General features: G+C 47.2%; 1 protein-coding gene across 1 annotated transcript in view; it reads left to right on the top strand.

Moving 5' to 3' along the window:
• The window catches only part of CRYL1 (crystallin lambda 1), a 111,871-nt gene extending 101,941 nt beyond the window's left edge, over positions 1-9,930 (top strand). The window contains exons 6-8 of the mRNA XM_080926140.1: positions 3,041-3,146; positions 8,936-9,042; positions 9,384-9,930. Coding sequence (XP_080782266.1) covers positions 3,041-3,146; positions 8,936-9,042; positions 9,384-9,497 — 327 coding nt within the window. The 3' untranslated portion in view covers positions 9,498-9,930. The remainder of the gene's footprint in view (positions 1-3,040; positions 3,147-8,935; positions 9,043-9,383) is intronic.
• Positions 9,931-17,812: the final 7,882 nt, after the last annotated feature.

The raw sequence follows: 17,812 nt of genomic DNA on the forward strand, positions 1-17,812 counted from the left end.
GATGAACACCTTACGCATTGAGTCATCCCGCTGGACCAAATTATTGCACAGCATTTGTTCTGTGTTCTGTGTTGTGAGTAACCAAGACGTGGGAAATTCATGAGAAGATACGCATAGGCTTTAAGGCAGTTCCACACCATTTCACTTGAGGGACTTCGGTATTTATGGTCTTCAGTAAGAGAAGACAGGATATTCTGCAGTAAACTCTCCAGGGACACTGAGAAAGGAGAGAGAGAGAGAGAGGGAGGGAGGGAGGGAGGGAGGAAGGGAGAGAGAGGGAGAGGGAGAGGGAGAGGGAGGGAGAGAGAGAGGGAGGGAGGGAGGGAGGGAGAGAGAGAGAGAGAGACCACTAATAGAATCCCCAAACTTTTAATTATGCTTAAAATGAGTATCAGGGTAACTGAACACTTCATTCACCGCCCTGTGTTCTCGTCTCTGATGACTGTCTTGCCCCTCCCATTTCCCCAGCCTGATGCATCAGTGCAGACTGTGGTAAGTCCCAGATCTTAAAGAAAGACCAGCCCAGAAGTTTTTCCATGAAAGGGGATTCCTTGCCATTGTGTCTGGGCCTTCTTCACCCCGAGGTTTCTCAGAACGTGGTACAAAAGCCGGGCCGAGAACAGTGACAGCAGTGTTCATTGCTTTGTACGAGTTTTTAGGACTCTAACCTCCTGGGACTATTCTTTGTATGTGCGTCTTGAGAATTTTGCTGCATAATGCAGGAAGTACTGATAGCTAACTCGATAACTATTAATCTGGGCTGGCATTGGGTTCCATGCTGCAAACCAGTGTGCTGAGCCCATCCAGGTCCCAGGAGTCATGTGTTAGCTTGGTGTTTCACCATCAGCATGGCACCTACCTCCTCCACCCCTGAGAACATTGCCGTATATACTGTCACACACATTCTTATACAGCTGGGGTAAAAATGAGCTCAGGGGCAGAACCAGCACATCCCGAGTAAGAGATCTGGAGGTGAGCGTCCAGTGCAGCTTCCGGGAGAAGTGTGCACATTTGCCACAGCGACACAGAGTCACAGTTGAATGGAAATACCCACGGCCAATTTCTTCCTCTAGATTAGCTTGTAGGTTAAAAAAAAAAAAAATACAGACTTGAGGAATCCCCTTGAAAATGCCACACAGAGAAGAAAGAATGCAGAAGTGAAGATTAGTGCTCTTCCCTTTCTGTCTGTCCTGTAGGGGCCAGACTGAGGAAAACAGTCTCATCCTCCAGAGGACATCAGAAAGAAACACAAGCTCCTAGGGATTACTTGTGAGGCTGGGTTCCTTCCATTCCCAGCAAAAAAAGGAAAAACAAAACAAAGGTTAACGACTCTGGGTAGCTCACTGGTTGGGTATCTTGAAATTCTTTTAAAGTCGGCTCTAAAAATACTCAGTCTCACCCCCATCCCACTGTGTAGCTTAAAAACATGATATTGAGAAATAGAACCAAGTCTCCGGAGAACGGACATTATGCATCTGATCGATTAGAAATGTGCAGCAAGCAAGCTCTGTTGCTGAGGAGTGTGCACTGAGGTCCAGCCTCAAGAGCCAGGACATGGTTATCCTAAGGGGTGGGTGTCCGGCTTTAGGAAGACCGTGAGCTGGCGCCAGTGTCTTACTCCATCTTGACTCTCCCACTGTGCAGGCATCTGGAGCACACACAGTCTTTCTGCACTTTACACCTCACGTGCTGCAACTGGATGAAAGTGTGAAGCTGAGTTGCCCAGTCAGACATGGGTTATGTTTGCATGTCAGGGTGGTGGGCTCTCCTGCATCTTCATTCTGAAACTCTGTCCTCTCCCATAAGCTGTCTCCAGTGAGGTGATCCAAGCACACACGGACCCAAGAACTTCCTATGTCACTTATTAGTTGGGGTGCAGTGGCAGTGACAGTGACAAATCCACTTTGCCAGCTGCTCTAAGTTACCTTTGGAGTCAGTCTGTAGAGTGGATAGTACCAGCTGCTCAAGCCAGCAGGGGGCGATTTAGTCTCTGAGGCCCAAATCCCAGGGGTATCAGAAGGACTAGAAGGACAAAGGGTTCCTCCCTATGGAACCACAAGGACCAAGGACTTGTGACCTCTCAGGTCCCTCCTTCAGGCTGACAAGGCTTGTCTTCTTAAGGATGTCAGACAGCCCTTTCAGGGAAAGATCTAAATCCCAGACTGAGGTAACATGTCTGATGGGTTGCTTGCCTGAGCTTGTCACTGGGAGCAAGGTGCATAGCGTGACAGTGTGTGTCCATGTATAGGAACTGGATCCTCCAGCTATGGACTGATAGCCCCGCCCCCAAGGCTGCTTATAGGAAAGTGGCTTCCCCACAGGCCCTCTCTGAAAGAAACTGCCCAGGAAAGGGTCCCTGAGGAATGCTGTTGGTCTAGTCAGCTAGTCAGTGGGGAGTTCTGGGGAAGTGCTTCTCTTTTCTCATCTCTGCCTTCCCAAGAGTTGAGATGCCCAAGGTACAGAGGTCCTCAGCAGGGAGTAAACCTACAGTGTGTTCCTGGGATACACCACTAATGAGTTCAGCCCCATGCCCAAAGCCATGAGCACAAATTGGTCTGCACATAAGCACAGCACACAGCAACTTCCCTCTTGTTTGGCAATTCGTATTTGTAGAAACTTCCTGGGCCCCACCTCAGCAAACAAACCCATCCTAAACTGTGTTTCATCAAAGAAACAAACTCATTAGCAGATGAACAAGGCCTGACTTGCAGGCAGGTGAAGCCTGAGAACCACTTCCCGTTCTCCGGGGTGTTTAACTCCCCCCAACCTCCACCCCTGATCAAATATCCAGAAAATTCTCCTGTAGGGATGGTAACCTGGAGGAGGGGTATTTGTGCCATAGCCATCTTATTTTTCAAGGACCCATGCATATAGGGTAGCTTGGATTCACAAAATCTCATTAAAATATTATAGTGCATTGGCAAGTGGGGGCTTTTTTTGGTGTGGGGGGTACTGCCTACAAGAAGTTAGGACAAGCAACATTAACAAAATCGCCTTTCCAAAGAGCTCACCTGTGTGTTGCCGCCTTCTCCCCATGTAGGAAGGAATAGTATCTCCTAACGACCTGGACCTGGTCATGTCAGATGGGCTTGGCATGCGGTACGCGTTCATTGGACCCTTGGAGACTATGCACCTCAATGCTGAAGGTATGCCTGCAACAAAGATGGAACTCTGTGCTGTTGACTATTTCTGTGGGCTTTATTAGCCACCAATGTGTGCTGTTTCCTTTTAAACAGAGTAGTAATGGCAGTACCTAGAAGGGACCCTGCTCAACCCTAGTAACTCAGACAGGTGCTCGCACAGATATGATATGAGCTGATATGTAAGTCCTCACGGGGTCTGCGAAGCTTGGGGCTCTGGATCCTGAGGCGTCCTTGACGGAATCAGAGAGGAAGGGAAGAAAGCGCTGTGACCTTGCTGTGCATCTATTGCTTGATTGGAGAGAGGCTGCAGCTTCTTTGTTAATCACGGTGCAAGAAGGAAAACACAGAAAGGCTTGGCGCTTCCGGAGTCTTCGTCTACACCGTCTACACTGGAGTGCCTGTGGGTGCCTCTGCTGAGCAGGGGGATGGCCTTCCCAAAGGCTAGGAGTCACAAGGCAGGTGTTTCACAGGAGGGGCCTGGCAGGGTAGGGCAAGCCAGACAACTGTCCGGAAGCTGCGGGAGTCAGAGTGACCTGGCAGTTCCAAAGAAAGATAACTTGAAAGTTAAGATCGAAGAGCCAAAGATGACGAGCTGATGAAACCCAGACCAAATTAAAGCACACCAGTGCAGCGATGTGCCAAAATCTGAAAGATGCTACCTATACTTTAGCTATCTCTTAGTATTAACATGATGGTAACTTTCCCTTTTTTTTCTTGGCCTGGAGTGAAGTCCCACTACATAGCCTTGGCTAGCCACAGTGCTTGATCTCCTGATGGAACTGTGGGCATGTGCCATATCTGATACACTAGGAAATGGTGTTTATGGTTTCTTCCCTTTTGTTTTCTTTTGTTTTGCTGGGGAATAAAACCTGGAGCCTTCTGCATGCTAGGTAAGCACCCCTCTTCCACCACCACCACCACCCTGCTGAGTGACAGGTAACTATCATCTTTTTAACTGCTCTGTTGCTTTAAGCTTCTACAGTGAGATGTAGAAGAGAAAAATACTATTTGTAGTGTCAAGACTGTATGTCAAAAGAGACATTGAGACATGAGATGTCCCCCCATAGGAGGTACAGAGGGGTAGGAATTGAGATCTCCCCCTGTGGTAGGGCAGAGGGGTAGGAGCTGAGATTTCCTCCCTGCAGGGAGAAGGGTAGGAATGTGTTCCCTTTGTTTTGTTTGGATACAGAGGCCCACTCTAATCCCAGTTGTTCCGATACTTACTGTGTAGCCCAATTAGTCTCAGATATCAAGTAATCCTCCTGCTTCAGTTTTCTCAGTGTTGGGATTGATTACAAGAGACCAGCCCCCCCCACCCCACAACTGTGCTACATCCTGCTTTCTGAGTGGTTGGGACTAGAATGGAAGACATAACAGGCAGACAGGTTTATGTTTAATATGTGATTGACGTGACAGAAAGAACTTTCTAGTACCTGGTGCTAGTGACCTGGGAAGGGAGAGCTCACACCCTGGATGAGCTAAAGGGCCACAGTAGATGTTGAGAGGGAATTACTGTCAGTGGTGCCTTGGAGCTGATGGTCTGACTTTCATCCCATGATCCCTTGCTGCTCTGCTACTAGCTCAGCCAGGTTCCACTGCAGCAGTTAATGACCAGGAGCCAAGGAGGTTTCCCAGACCCAGCATTATATGCTGAGGGTGAATATATGGCTTGAGGATGGAGCCACTACACAAGTCCTGCACTAGCAGTCCGATAACCTAGTCTTTCTTAAAGGCAAACCTTGTCCACAGCAGCCAACGGGAGAAAGGAGCCCCAGCAGTTGCCAACCTTGTGTGGGAGGATAATTGCTGAATATGAGAAAAAAACACCAAGAAGACACCTTCACACATGTGAAATAAGAGGTTTGAGATGTCACTGAAGTGGATTGGATCATTTCAGACATCTTTTCAGCCAGACCTTATGAGTAAGGAGCATAGCCAAGCATTTGAAATGGACATAGGCTCTGCCCGATAACCACCATATTTCTTTTACTTGGGAGAACTAAGATAGTTAAGGAATTGTGAGAAATCAATAGGGAGAGAACTGAGAACAGCTTTGAATCTCAAACAAATAGAAACGGGAGCCAGGGACACCAGACACTCCAGCATCAGTGGGGTGGCAGACAGGAAGGAGGCCACAACAATTTTTCAAACAAAACCTGATATGATAAGAAGGCTTAATTGGCTTAATATGATCATAGGGGTCGGATGTAGCTTTCAACTTCTGAGCATTCCAAAGCCCAGAGCTAGAAAATTAGAAGATCTGGCTGGGAACCAATGGCCCTTCATTCTTCTGCTGTCAGCCGGAAGGTTGAAGTAGGGAGCAAGCTTCTTGGCTTTGCTGACGTGGCTTTCATCTCAGGTTAAGTTTTTAGGCTTAACTGCTCCATCCCCGACCCTACCCCCAAAACAACTGCAGATACTCTAAGATTATTTATTTATTTATTTATTTATTTATTTATTTATTTATTTATAAAACTAGAGGATAATTTTATTCCAGTTAGAGAGAAAACACCAGGGCAGGCAAGGTATAAATGTCAGCAGCCACCAGGAGAAGGGGGTTATTGAAGAGGAGTTTTGCCTTTTGAGGGAGGGTCAGGGAAGCCTCAGTACCTGTGTGGGGAAAGGCTGGGGAAGCTTCAGAGATCAAGGAAAAATTCCCAGAGTTCCAGGGAAAGTGTTTGCAAACTCTGGCTAGTATCCGAAAGAAAGATAGAGAAACAAAAGAAAAGAGCTGCCATTTGCTGAGAAACCCGGAGAATTGGGAAGACCCTGTGGCGGAGGTGCTTTTGAGAAGCTGTGTGGGTGAGGGGAGAATTCTAATTAAATAGGAAAGCAATAGGGTAAGGTGCTTTCTCGGTTTGCTTTCTTGTCTACTTTTTTAAAAAGCGTCTCTTGTGAAACAGTGTGCTTCAGACTAGAGGTTCCAACCAGCAAGACAGTTAGATTCCTACCCTGGCTTTTCCATCTGTTAGCTGCTACTGTTAGACCAGCTACTTGATTCAGTGCACCTAAGTTTTCTCAGCTGTTCAGTGGGGGGACAGCAACCACTTCTGGCAAGTGGATGGGGGAGATGTGCAAAGAGACCACTTGGAAGGTCCAGATAGATTACGTGCTTAGTAAATGACCTTTTGTTTGTTTTATCTTCATTTGTTGTGGCAATGCCGGGGCCTGGAACCCAGAGCCTTAGACATGTGAGGCTGAGCTCTACACGTGTTTAACTGTTATCTTCATTCAGCTTGTTGGGTTTAGCTCATTACTCTTCCAGAGCTTTTATTTGGTTTTAGTTTCCTGAGGCTGGAGGGAGAAATACAGAGCAAGTGTAGATGAGGCGGGTTCTTGATTATGGGGTAGAGGAAGCCTTAGCATCAGGCCAGGTTTGTTTCTTTACTGAAACTCTGTGCCTGGCCTGGCCTTGACAGCATTTTGGACATTGTGTATTGCTGTCTCTGTGGAGGGACAACATCTGAGAATCTGGCCACCCCAAGTCCCCCTCGAGGTGAATTGATCGCTCCTTGTCTTGTAGACACTTACCTGGTTTTTTAGAAGAAAGCTTGCTGGAGGTCTTGTCTACGTTCAGTCACCATTGCTGATGGGAGCAGCTACGCTGGGAAAGGGGGGGTGTGCTGGAGTGGGCCCTGTTGTCATGACAGCTCTGTTCTTGAAGGACATATGATACTGTCATTCTGTTTTCAGGTCCTTCTGACCTGTTTTCATAAAATCTGTGAAACCATCTTAGCTGAAGTGAATCCATGTAGTTGTGGGTTCAGTATTGGGGAATGCCAGTCAGGTGTGGGTGCCAGCCAGGTACAGCACGGTGGGCCATGTCTCAACCCATACATTCGGCAGACAGGAGGGCTTCCTGTTGGTAGAGGTGCTAGGGTTAAGGAAAGCCCCTGTTTTACCCGGCAGGTCTTACAGCTAGAGAACTGATAAGCTGAATTGAATCTTGAGAATCAACTCCTTTCTGTGTGTTCTTTGTTCATCAAAGCGTCTCTTAAGAAATTGTGTTCATGGGTCAAAGAGTTGAGAGCAGCAGTTAAGAGTGCTGGGTGCTACTCCAGAGAATCTGAGTTCTATTCCCTGCACCCACACGGAGATTTACAGCTACTGAGCAGGTACACGTGCAGGCAAAACACTCACACACATGACATAAGGATCAATAAATCTTTTTAAAAGATTAGGCTTAGCTTCTGCAAAACCAAGGCTCTTTGGCACACTGAAAAGGAAGCAAAGCTATTTGAAACAAAATAGAAACCCAGACAAAGTTGGCTTCTGTTACGGTGTAGATCAATGAAAACTCAACCCCAAACTAAGCTCTTCTTTTAAAGGAGTATCTGGTGTTCATTTTGTTTTAGATAATCAAATACTCTCTTCACGGGGTAACCGAGAGTCTTCAAATTCTGGAACCTTGTGCCACAGCATTCTAATGCTGGGGCTTTGTGGCCCCTGAAGACTGAACAAGGCCCCCAGGGCTAGCTCAGTGGTAGAACTCAAGTCCAGTACCACAAAATGGAAAAAAATGATATGGGTGGGGGTCAGCACAGCCTGGACTTCCAGCACTTTGACCTCTGGGATCCTAAGCCTGGCTTCTGGCGTGTCTTGTCTCTAGCCCTGCGTATTCATGCAGACCCAAGGCTCAGCCTGTAAGAGAGAGAAAGGAGAAGACTGAGTGCCCTGGGGTGGGTGGCTATATTTTGGAAAGGTGCCAGGCTAGGCCAGGCTTGAGCTTTTCTTCAGAACTCATCTGGATTCAGTGTCTTGGCTTCAGCCCACACAGCCCTGGAGCTGCTCGTACCAACTGTGCGCCCCTCCTCACCCCCTATGTTTCTCCAGCAAAGCCCTGCAGTGGGGAACTGATCGTCTTGGCTGGGCTGGGCAGCCTGTGCACAGGGATTCAGGCAGGCTGGGCTCCGGCCCCCTTATACTGGAAGTATAAGTCAGTGGTGAATATAGCTCTGGTGCAGCCTCCCCTCTGCATAAATACCAGGTAAAGCATAACCTGCCCAGGAGGCTTAAGAGCACGGTAAGGAGGGAGTGACTTTCATTTTGACATCTGAGGTCCATTCATGATGATCCATGCCTGAACTGCCAGCATTTGGGAGGCTGAGGCCAGGGGATTACCAGGAGTTTAAGGCTATCGTGAGCTACAAAGTGAAACTCTGTCTCAAAGCAGGAGGTTAGGGGGTGAAGAGGAACCTGACGATGTCCTCATTTAGCACACATGACACCCTTGATCCGCATTCAGCAGGGCAGGAGTGGTGACACATGCCTGTAATCCCAGCCCTTGAATAGTGGAAGTGGGACATGACCTTCCAGGTCATCTGTGTAGCCTGGGCTACATGGGCCCCTCCTTCTGGAAGAAAGAGAAGGGTGGGAGGTAAAAGAAAAAGGGAAATGAAGTAAATTAAAAAAAAAAAATGCACTGAAGCCCAGCATGCACCCTTAACAGCAAATGGCTGAAGGAGAGATACTTTGAATACACCAGAGTATGAAATATGAATACCACTGGCTGGGGACCCCTGAGATGCATTGACTGAGGACCCCTGAGATGCTCTGACCAAGGACCCCTGAGATGTGCTGGTGAAGGATACTTGGCAGGCATGAGGGTGTTCTTACAGGGTTCCGTATCAAGAAATCTAGGATAAGGTCGTGCTTACCTAAGCCAGAGGTCACCTCCTGCCTCTTCTCTGCAAATTCCCCTTTCCCAGGACAGAACCTTCTGCATAGGTCTCAGGTGGGAGTTACAGACTGTTGATGCTGATGTGCGGGTCCCTGTTTTCACACCGTTACAGGTATGGTAAGCTACTGTGACAGATACAGTGAAGGAATGAAGCGTGTCCTCAAGACTTTTGGGCCTGTTCCAGACTTCTCAGGGGCCACCGTGGAGAAAGTTAACCAGGTATGTGAAAAGATGCAAGCTACCACATACCAGCCATCTCCCTCCCATGCCAGCCGTGGGTGGGGCTTTGTCAGTAGCTGCAGTCTTAACCCTCCATTCTGAAAGTTGCTTTTCCCACCTGCCCATAGTTGCGTCCTGATCTCCAGGATACCTAAGGACAAGGCAATGGTGACCAGCAGCTCATTTTGACTTGTCTTGGGGAAATCTCTGGGGATCTGGAGCTTTTGTTGACGATGGGGTTTAGAAGCGATACACACAGCTGGCATAAATAAGAAAACAGTTACATTCCTGGCAGATTTCTGCGTGTGCACTCTCTTATTCTTCCCCTTTCCTTCTCCCAGGACATGTGCATGAAGGTTCCTGATAATCCGGAGCACTTAGCTGCCAGGAGGCAGTGGAGAGATGACTGTCTCATGAAACTCTCCAAACTGAAGCACCAGATGCAGTCCCAGTGAATGTCCTGTAATGCCACTGCCTCTCCTTCCTGGGCAGCTCTGTTAGAGAGATGAGAAGCTCTTGATCCAATCCCTATGCAGCATCAAGAAGCCCAGGTCTGCTCCCCGGGTGTTTCACCGTGGGCAGCTGTGGAGGCCAAGCGTCTCCTGGTCACTCCTGCCTAACCGTGCACCGGGATATGGAAGCACAGCTTAGGTCCTGAGGCGTGGGCTTCCTGACACCTGGGCAAACAGGCTGAAGGTTCTCACCTTTTCTTTCCAGTGTGATCACACATGCCTTTCCAGGGATGATTTGCAGTTTTTTGTTTCCTTAATCTTCTTCAAGTGTATTTTTTGTAATCATTTTCTAATCTCACTCCATGTGTCCTGTAACTCTGCATGAGAAAGCGATTGCTTTCAGTCCGCTGCCACTTATTATTCTGAATAAAGTCTTGATTGCATGAGACAGTCTGTTTCTACACACACACACACACACACACACACACACACACACACACACACACAGTCCTCCAGTTTGCACTAGTACTTGGCCAAGCTTTTCAGTGGTACCCTGTGGTTGTTTCAGGAACATTGTAGGCTTCCCAACCCTTGCGATTTTCGTGTCTGTAGTAAATGAAATGGTGCAGAGTTCAGCCAAAGAGAGATCTGCTTTCGCAGTCATTTCTAGAACCTCCTACAATGTGGGGTCTGTTCCGGGCACAAGCTCCCAGGATACCGAGGACACCTGTCCTATGTCTCTCACGGCGACTCTGGTTACTGGACACCATCACAGGGCTTCTGGGCAGCTCTGGCAAGGTGCTGACCTTGCAGTTTTGGGTGAGGATGTCACTGTCATGTGGTAGGGAGCTGCATTTCCTCAAGGTGGAGGCTGCTCTGGTGTGGAAGCAGTGACCCTGACTAGGAAGTGATCATTTTCAATTATTTGTGAGTCCTAATCCACACACCCCTGTGTCCTCAGCATATTCTGAGTGGCTGAGGATCTGGGATTACCATGAAGCAATAAAGTGACCATTAAACCATTCTAGTGTCCGTGCAACATGGAGGAATATGGTAACACTGAAAGGTCCTGCAAGAGAGGCCTCAAGGACTTGGGCTGTGAGCCTCGGTGGACAGCAGGAATCATCCAGCACCTCCCAGCAAAGGAAGAATGTGGGGTCAGAGCAGGCTATGCATAGAATGGCTCAGCTCACAGTGGCCAGGAGAGAGCTCTGCAGAGAGGCCCTAATGGGCCTGATCAGGAAGAGACCCTAGACCACGCTATTAGACCTCAGCACAGGGTCCGGTCAGACTCTCATACATTCACTCTGACAGCAGAAAGGACCAAACTGGAGGCAAGTCTGCTGCGGGGCTGTCAGGAGGTGGACCGGGGATGCCTGCAGGTAGGAGCTGCTTGTCATGCCTTGACAGTGCTAGACATGCCCTGTTGGAGGTCAGAAAGTGAGAGGCAGGGCAGGAGATCTGAATGTGTTTGAAAGCCTCACTGGGATGATGTGACAGATGGAAAGGAAGTGTTGGGCCTCAAGGGCCTCGGCCTCTTTGCCTGATTGAGCCTCAGCTCCTTGAGCTGGTGACTCAGGCCCTCAAACTTCCTGGTCTATTGCTCCAGCCAACAGAGAACCCTGGCCTATCCCTCCCTTCAAGGCACTTTCCAGTGCTACTGCAGTCACAGCTTTACTCGCAGAGCTGCCTGCCTACCCCTCCCTGCGTCCTGAAAGCCATGCAGTCCCCAGGCCACGCCTGAGCACCCATATGGCCTAGCTAAGCACCGGGCACCGGTAGATCCCACTTGTGATCTGTCTGGCTCTTGGCGCTGATGGGCCGGGGAGTCCTGGAAGGGCTGGCCATGTAGGGGTGCCAGGCAGGGGCAGCATTGCTGTGGGGTCACAGGCACAGAGGTGGTGCCACTTGGAGCCATTGGTCTTTATTGTACGTCTAAGCTATATTTTCCTACTTTTGTTGCCACGTCTTCCTGGGAAAGTCAGACATGTTTAGAAGTATCTGCAGATTGGCAATCTAAGGAATTTGGCCAAATGGAGATTAAAAATTTTTGGAAAGAATTCCAGAAAGTTCCAAAAAGCATCATGTACAAACTTTCTCCCTTACTGCTAGAGCATCATTCCCACAGCATCTACACTGCACAAGCTGCTGTCACTCCTCTAGGGATGACTTACAGTATGTAGACAGATGTGTGTGGAATATTTTGCATATATGGAGCCATTTTATATAGGGAACTTGAACATCTGTGGATTTGGGTGCCCACAGGAATCCTGGAATGAATCTTACGGCTTCTTAGGGAGGATCTGATACAGCAGAAAGGTCTTGTAGCTGATAGGATATGCAAATGCAGGCCCTCACCTACATGAAAATAACAGTTAGATCAAACTTGAGGACAAATGGAAGGAAGCACAGACCCAGATTGAGGAAGATGGTTCTGGAAGCAGCTGGGAAGAATCAGGATTTGGCCAAACATGGAGGTTAAAGGGAGATGTGGTTTGGGATTAGACAAAGTGACCCTTGACACCTCATAATTGGGTCTGTGACACTCAAGTAATACTGCTGGGCCTTTGTCCATAGGCTTCAGTGATACATTTCTCTATTTCAAATTGCTACTATTAAAAAAAAAACAGGGAGTCAATCAGAAGGACCTGCCTGATCAAATATCATCCTGACTAGTTTCTGAATCATTTTCTTGGGATTACAAAACCATAAATCTCTTTCAGCATGATGAATGTACCCAGTGTCTTTTCCAAAGCAGCCACAGTGTCTGTGTGTACTGACTCCCCATGATTGCTCCATTTGGGATGCCAACAGCGGACTGCCTACAGTTCCTGCTCAGCTTTTGCTGAGGATCAAAAGATGACTTTAACTACTTTGACATCTTACACAGCCTAAGATGACCTGAACGCTCTATCCTTCTGCCTCAGCCTCTGGAAACTAGGGTTATAGGTGCATCACCATACCCAGCATCTCTGTTTCCATTCTAAAAGACACATATCTATAATCTCAGCACTCAGGAGCTGGGCCCAGATGGGATCGCTGAGCTGGGAGAACCATGCTGTCCCCTGAAAAAGCGTTCAGGACCTTGAAGACTCCACCTGTAGGTTCAGGCGATTAGAAGGTCTGATGGAGGTGACCTACTGTAAGTGGGAGTAGCTCTCTTACATGTGGCCATCTTTACTACTAGGCTAACTTTTGGCTTGGCCTTGTTTCATCCCCTGTGTTTAACGGTGACTGCATTGTCCTGGCATACACAGTGACAGAGCTAGCTAGCAGCCTTCCATACAGCTGAGGCGTGGCCTTGATTCTCATTGACCTCGTCAGAGAGTGGGCCCTTATGGGAAACCACAAGAATGGCCAAGACTGTCCCACTAGCTGTCACAGTTTGTTAGAAATGTATTAAATTCCAGTGGATTCACTTAACAGTTATTGAATATCGGTCATATGTCAAGACTTACGTCAAATGTTGAAGATAGAGCAATAAATAAAGCAAGCAAAAAAAAAAAAAAAAAAAAAAAAAGAGGAAGAAAATTTCCCACATTGATTCCCTCACACTGCTCTCTGAACTCCACATGCACACTGTGTTCTGTAGTGTGAACACACACACACATACCAGAAAATAAGAGTAATGAACGTGGGTGGGGAAGGGTAATATATGTAGAACGAGTGTAGTTTGGGTGCCGGTTCCTCATAGCCACCCTCTCTGGTGTACTTGGAAGGTGCCCCTCTGCCAAGGGGCTGATCGGGTGGCATGGCTGCATCTTGTGCTTAGCTCACCAGTTTGCCTTGGTCTTGAGTCTTACTCTGAGAGGAGCCCAGGTTCAAGGGACACCTTACTAAGCCTTGCTTGACGCTCCAAGCAACATGGATACCCAGTGTGTTCTGGTCAGCTCCCCCCTAGTCTGGCCAGCCTCTGCAAACTCTGTGGATTGGAATGAAAAGATGGTTACAGTATCTCTCTCTCTCTCTCTCTCTCTCTCTCTCTCTCTCTCTCTCTCTCTCTTCTCTCTCTCTCTCTCTCTCTCTCTCTCTGTGTGTGTGTGTGTGTGTGTGTGTTTTCCTTTATACTCTGTCTTTATCACAAGCATGTATTATTTTTATACTAAAAGCTAGGGTGCTGTTAACATTGAACCTCCTGCTCTAGGGACTTCCAACCATTCAAGACCAGAGTTTGGTGAGCATGGTCTCCAGCACCCTCCCCTGGCTGGCTTCACATGTATGATAGACCTCAGTAAACTAATTCAACCATGTACAGATGGAGCCAGCTATATGCAGTAGAGAACCCAAGTACCTTGACATACAGGAGACGTTCTCAGTGCAGAGTGCTGGGGTCTGACGTGAGATCTTACTGAACTTTCAATAACTCACCACCACCATTTCAACACCATCACAAACACCTCCATCCCTCTCACCACTATCACTGTCTAAATACCACCACCACGACCACCACCACCACCACCAGCATCCTTCAGATTAGATGGGGGATTGGAGGGAGGGGAGGTTAATAAGGAAGCAAAAAAACTTTAATGCCAGAGAAAAAGGAAGTGTACAGGATTCCCAAGAAACCTTCTCCAAGGTTATGGAAGCAGTGAGCAGGCCCAGTTGTGGAGAGAATCTTGACCCTAATGAGCTGCCTTCAGGTCATGCAGAAAAAAATCCAAAAATACAGCTTTTGTGAGACATCACCCATATTGAGGTGGGCTTTTGGACGGTGCAGCTTCTTTTGACATCCTCGCTCCCGTAAGGAACCTGTCACCCATATTTCTGCTAGTAATTACAATAAAAACTCATGGTTCACCAGGTTGGACTGCACCAGGTTTGGTGCCATCATTACTTTGGTGGGAGTAGACAGGTGTGTTGAAGCTCCTCTAGGAAATGTCTTTCACCCAAGGGAAATGGTAAACAAAGATAAGTGGGTAGATAAACAAATGGCTTGCTGACTAGAGGATGCCCTGGAGTTCTGTGGCAGGGCAGCTGCAGAAGGTTCACTAGTGCTGGAGGGCTGGCAGACTTCTCTGGGATGTGGAAAGGAGATTCTAGGTCCATGCTACTCTGGGAAGGTACACATAGGCAAACATTGGCTCCAGCCTGGGCTGGGAGAAAGGACCCTCAGCAGGAGCAGCCAGGAGGTACCATGACAGTTGGGAATGGACTAGGAAGATTAGAGGGAGACAGATGAGTCAGGAACCCTTCTGAAGATGAGGCAAAATGTAATTCTTCACTATAAATAAAAGCTCCAATCCATGGGACTTAGACCATGGGGACATGTTGGAGTTCAGGCAAGTCTTAGGGTCTGATGTTTGGTTCAAGACACATTCTGTGTCCTCATCACACAGCTGTGAATTCTGATGAGAGGACAGACTTAACCTGAGGACAGATTTCCAAGAGCTCTAAAAGACTTAGGAAGATGGCCTCAGCTGTATGCAACTCCTCGAGGTTTTGCATGGTGTGAGCCATGAGTGTGGTATCTTTCAACCTTCTAATAACACTGCTGGAGACTCCCCGTCTGTACCTCTGCATCCAGTCGGGGTGACTGTGGAGAGAGCTGTGGGTCCTTCTCAACCTCTCACTGGCAGTACAGGGATGAAGCTCTGAGTCTAGAGTTCACCATCTCTGTCAGTGTTACATTTCAGGGCCAATGCCATAAGATAAATCAAGAAGAACAGGAAAAGAATGTTTGTGGTGCCAGGGCTCAAAACCACTCTGTACATTAGGGGAGTGTAGTACCGCTGAGCCACACCCTCAGTCCCAAGAAACGTGTGGCCGGGACTTTCACCTGATGCTTGGATCTGAGCAGTACAGACCACAGGCTAGGAGGCTTAGTCAGCCATTGTTTCTCAAGATCCTGTGGGCTGAGTCAGATTTTGAGGTAAAAGTTAACCAGCTTTGTCAATGCAATGCCTCAGCTTTAAAGCCAGTACGTAAAGATGTCCAGAGATCGCTCTGTATAGATAGGACCTTCAGTGAGTGTCACAAGGATATCTGCCACTTTGTCCTCAAATTCTGCCTGCCCAAAGCCAAAGGCTATAGAAGGGAAGGGAGTCAGGGCCTGCAGAGGACCAGGCCTCCTTCAAGCTTCCTTTCCCAACCTTTCTCTTCCAAGTGAAAAAGTGTCCCCTCCCAGGGGTAGGGTGCACAGAGGGGACTCATTTGTATCTAGTAGAAATAAGCTACCTCTTTGTAGGCTTTTGACTTTCTGTATCCTTTATCAGCTCAGATGCAAATGCCACCTCCCCTCTGCCACCCTCCAGCAGTCTGATGTAGGATTCACCTTCCCAACTAGAATTCTGTCTCATCCACCCTTCCTTAGGACAAGAGTGACCTTACACGGTGATCAGTCAGCCAGGCTTCCACCTAACCTCTCTAAGGCTCAGGGCTGCCTCTCTCCATACTACATGACTATGTTAAATGGTCCTTCCTATCTTTCTCTTGTCTTTTCTTTCCTTTTGAAAAACTGCCTTTTAATTTTGTGTTCCCAGAGCAGCCATATAGCAAGAGAGATTTTGCTGATTTTCTTCTTCTTCACCTGAATGATTCCCCCAAATAACTTTATCTTACCTCACTCACACCCTCGAAGCTGATGGGAAATACACATGCAATCTAAATGTGTCTCTTATCCTCAAGCCAATTGAGAGGAGTCATAGAAAGATGCCGGGCCATGCAGTTAAATTTAGACAGAAAACATCTTCTTGAGCCTAAATGGTGATCAAAAAGGAGAAATGCAGGCTTCCATTGACTGGAGACATCTTTGAGTGTGAGGAGGCCTTTCTCTGTCTGTTTGTCTGTCTCAGTGTGTGTGTGTGTGTGTGTGTGTCAGGTATACATGCCTCTATTTGTACATGTGTGCAGGGGTCAAAGGTCAACATCACTTGTCTTCTTTGTCTTTCTCCATCTTATTTCTTCAGTCTAACTTAGAATCCATGATTTGTCTAAATCAGCCAGTGAGCCCTAAGGACCCTCCATCTCTATCTCACAGTGCTAGAATGGCAAATGTACATCTCCTGCCCACCTGGCTTTTACATGGGCTCTTGGGAGTTAAAATCAGCCTCCTTCTTGCACGACAAGCACTTTGCTTACCGAAAAGCATCCTCAGGTTCTCCACCATTCTTTTTTATATTTGGTTGCTTTGTGTTGGTGAATTAAAGCCAGGACCTTGTGCGTACTAAACCATGGCTCAACACCATATCCTCCGACAATTCTCAACCCATCAACAGGAATACACAGAGTGAGAATGTATCCTCCTTGAATAAAAAGTAGGTAAGATGCTTTACCTGCATTTCCAGTATGAGTTGGTCATAGCTGGTGTGAAGGTGATCAATGAGGCTTTTGAATTCATTACTAGTAGTATAAGCCCAGGAACGTATCCTTTAATAGGCTAAAACTATGACTCAGGGAAAAGCATCACCTATCTTTGGCAACTGAGACCCCTGTCCTGTTGGCTTGGGAGGTTTTTGATACAGGTTGGCTGTTGAGAGCATCTTAGCTTGATGGTATGTCCCTTCTGGGAATTTTCAGAGTGCATATCACCTCTATCTTTGCAGTCTTATTTTATATTTTTTGTGTCTTTAGGGGATATGTATCTATCATCTATCTGTATGAATACATGTGTGTGTGTGTGTGTGTGTGTGTGTGTGTGTGTGTGTGTGTGCATGAAACTAGTCATTAGTTTATTTAATGAATACTTATTGAGAATAGACCTTGTTTAGATCCTATGAAAATGAAGAGATGAGAGACAAGATGACCTCCAGGAGGAGTGGCACTGGAAATTCAAAGATTCAGACATAGTGAAATGGAGAAGACCTTCCCTTCCCCCTGAATTCTATTTGATGCTTCAATTCAACAAACAGAATAAAACGGCATACTAAGTGCCCCTCTAGGGATACAATACAAATAGAGCCAGACAGTTTGATAAAAGGGCCCAATGACATCAGAGGTCATTTGGTGTCATACATAGCCCTAGGTCAGTCCCAGATTCTGTAGTCATTCAAACATAAGATAATATTACAAGCAATGCACATGTGATCGTTCAATGCAAATTTGGGGAAAATGGTATAATAGAAAATCTATTTCTTAAAATTTATTCTAGAAGACAAAAATTTAAAAGCTGTGTTATGGTTCATTAAATGTTACAAACATAACAAGAACTCATGGCCAGGTGCATCTATGCACCCTGCAATCCAAACTGGGAAGAGGTAGGAAAGAATATCGAGAATTTGATACTAGCCTGGGTTACACAGGCGCCATGTCAAAACACACACACCAAACAACAATGACAAAAGCCAAATGTCAAACCCTTCCCCAGGAGAAACATGAGGTCC

The sequence above is a fragment of the Micromys minutus genome (genome assembly GCF_963924665.1).
Source record: "Micromys minutus genome assembly, chromosome: 12".
Taxonomy (NCBI): domain Eukaryota; kingdom Metazoa; phylum Chordata; class Mammalia; order Rodentia; family Muridae; genus Micromys; species Micromys minutus.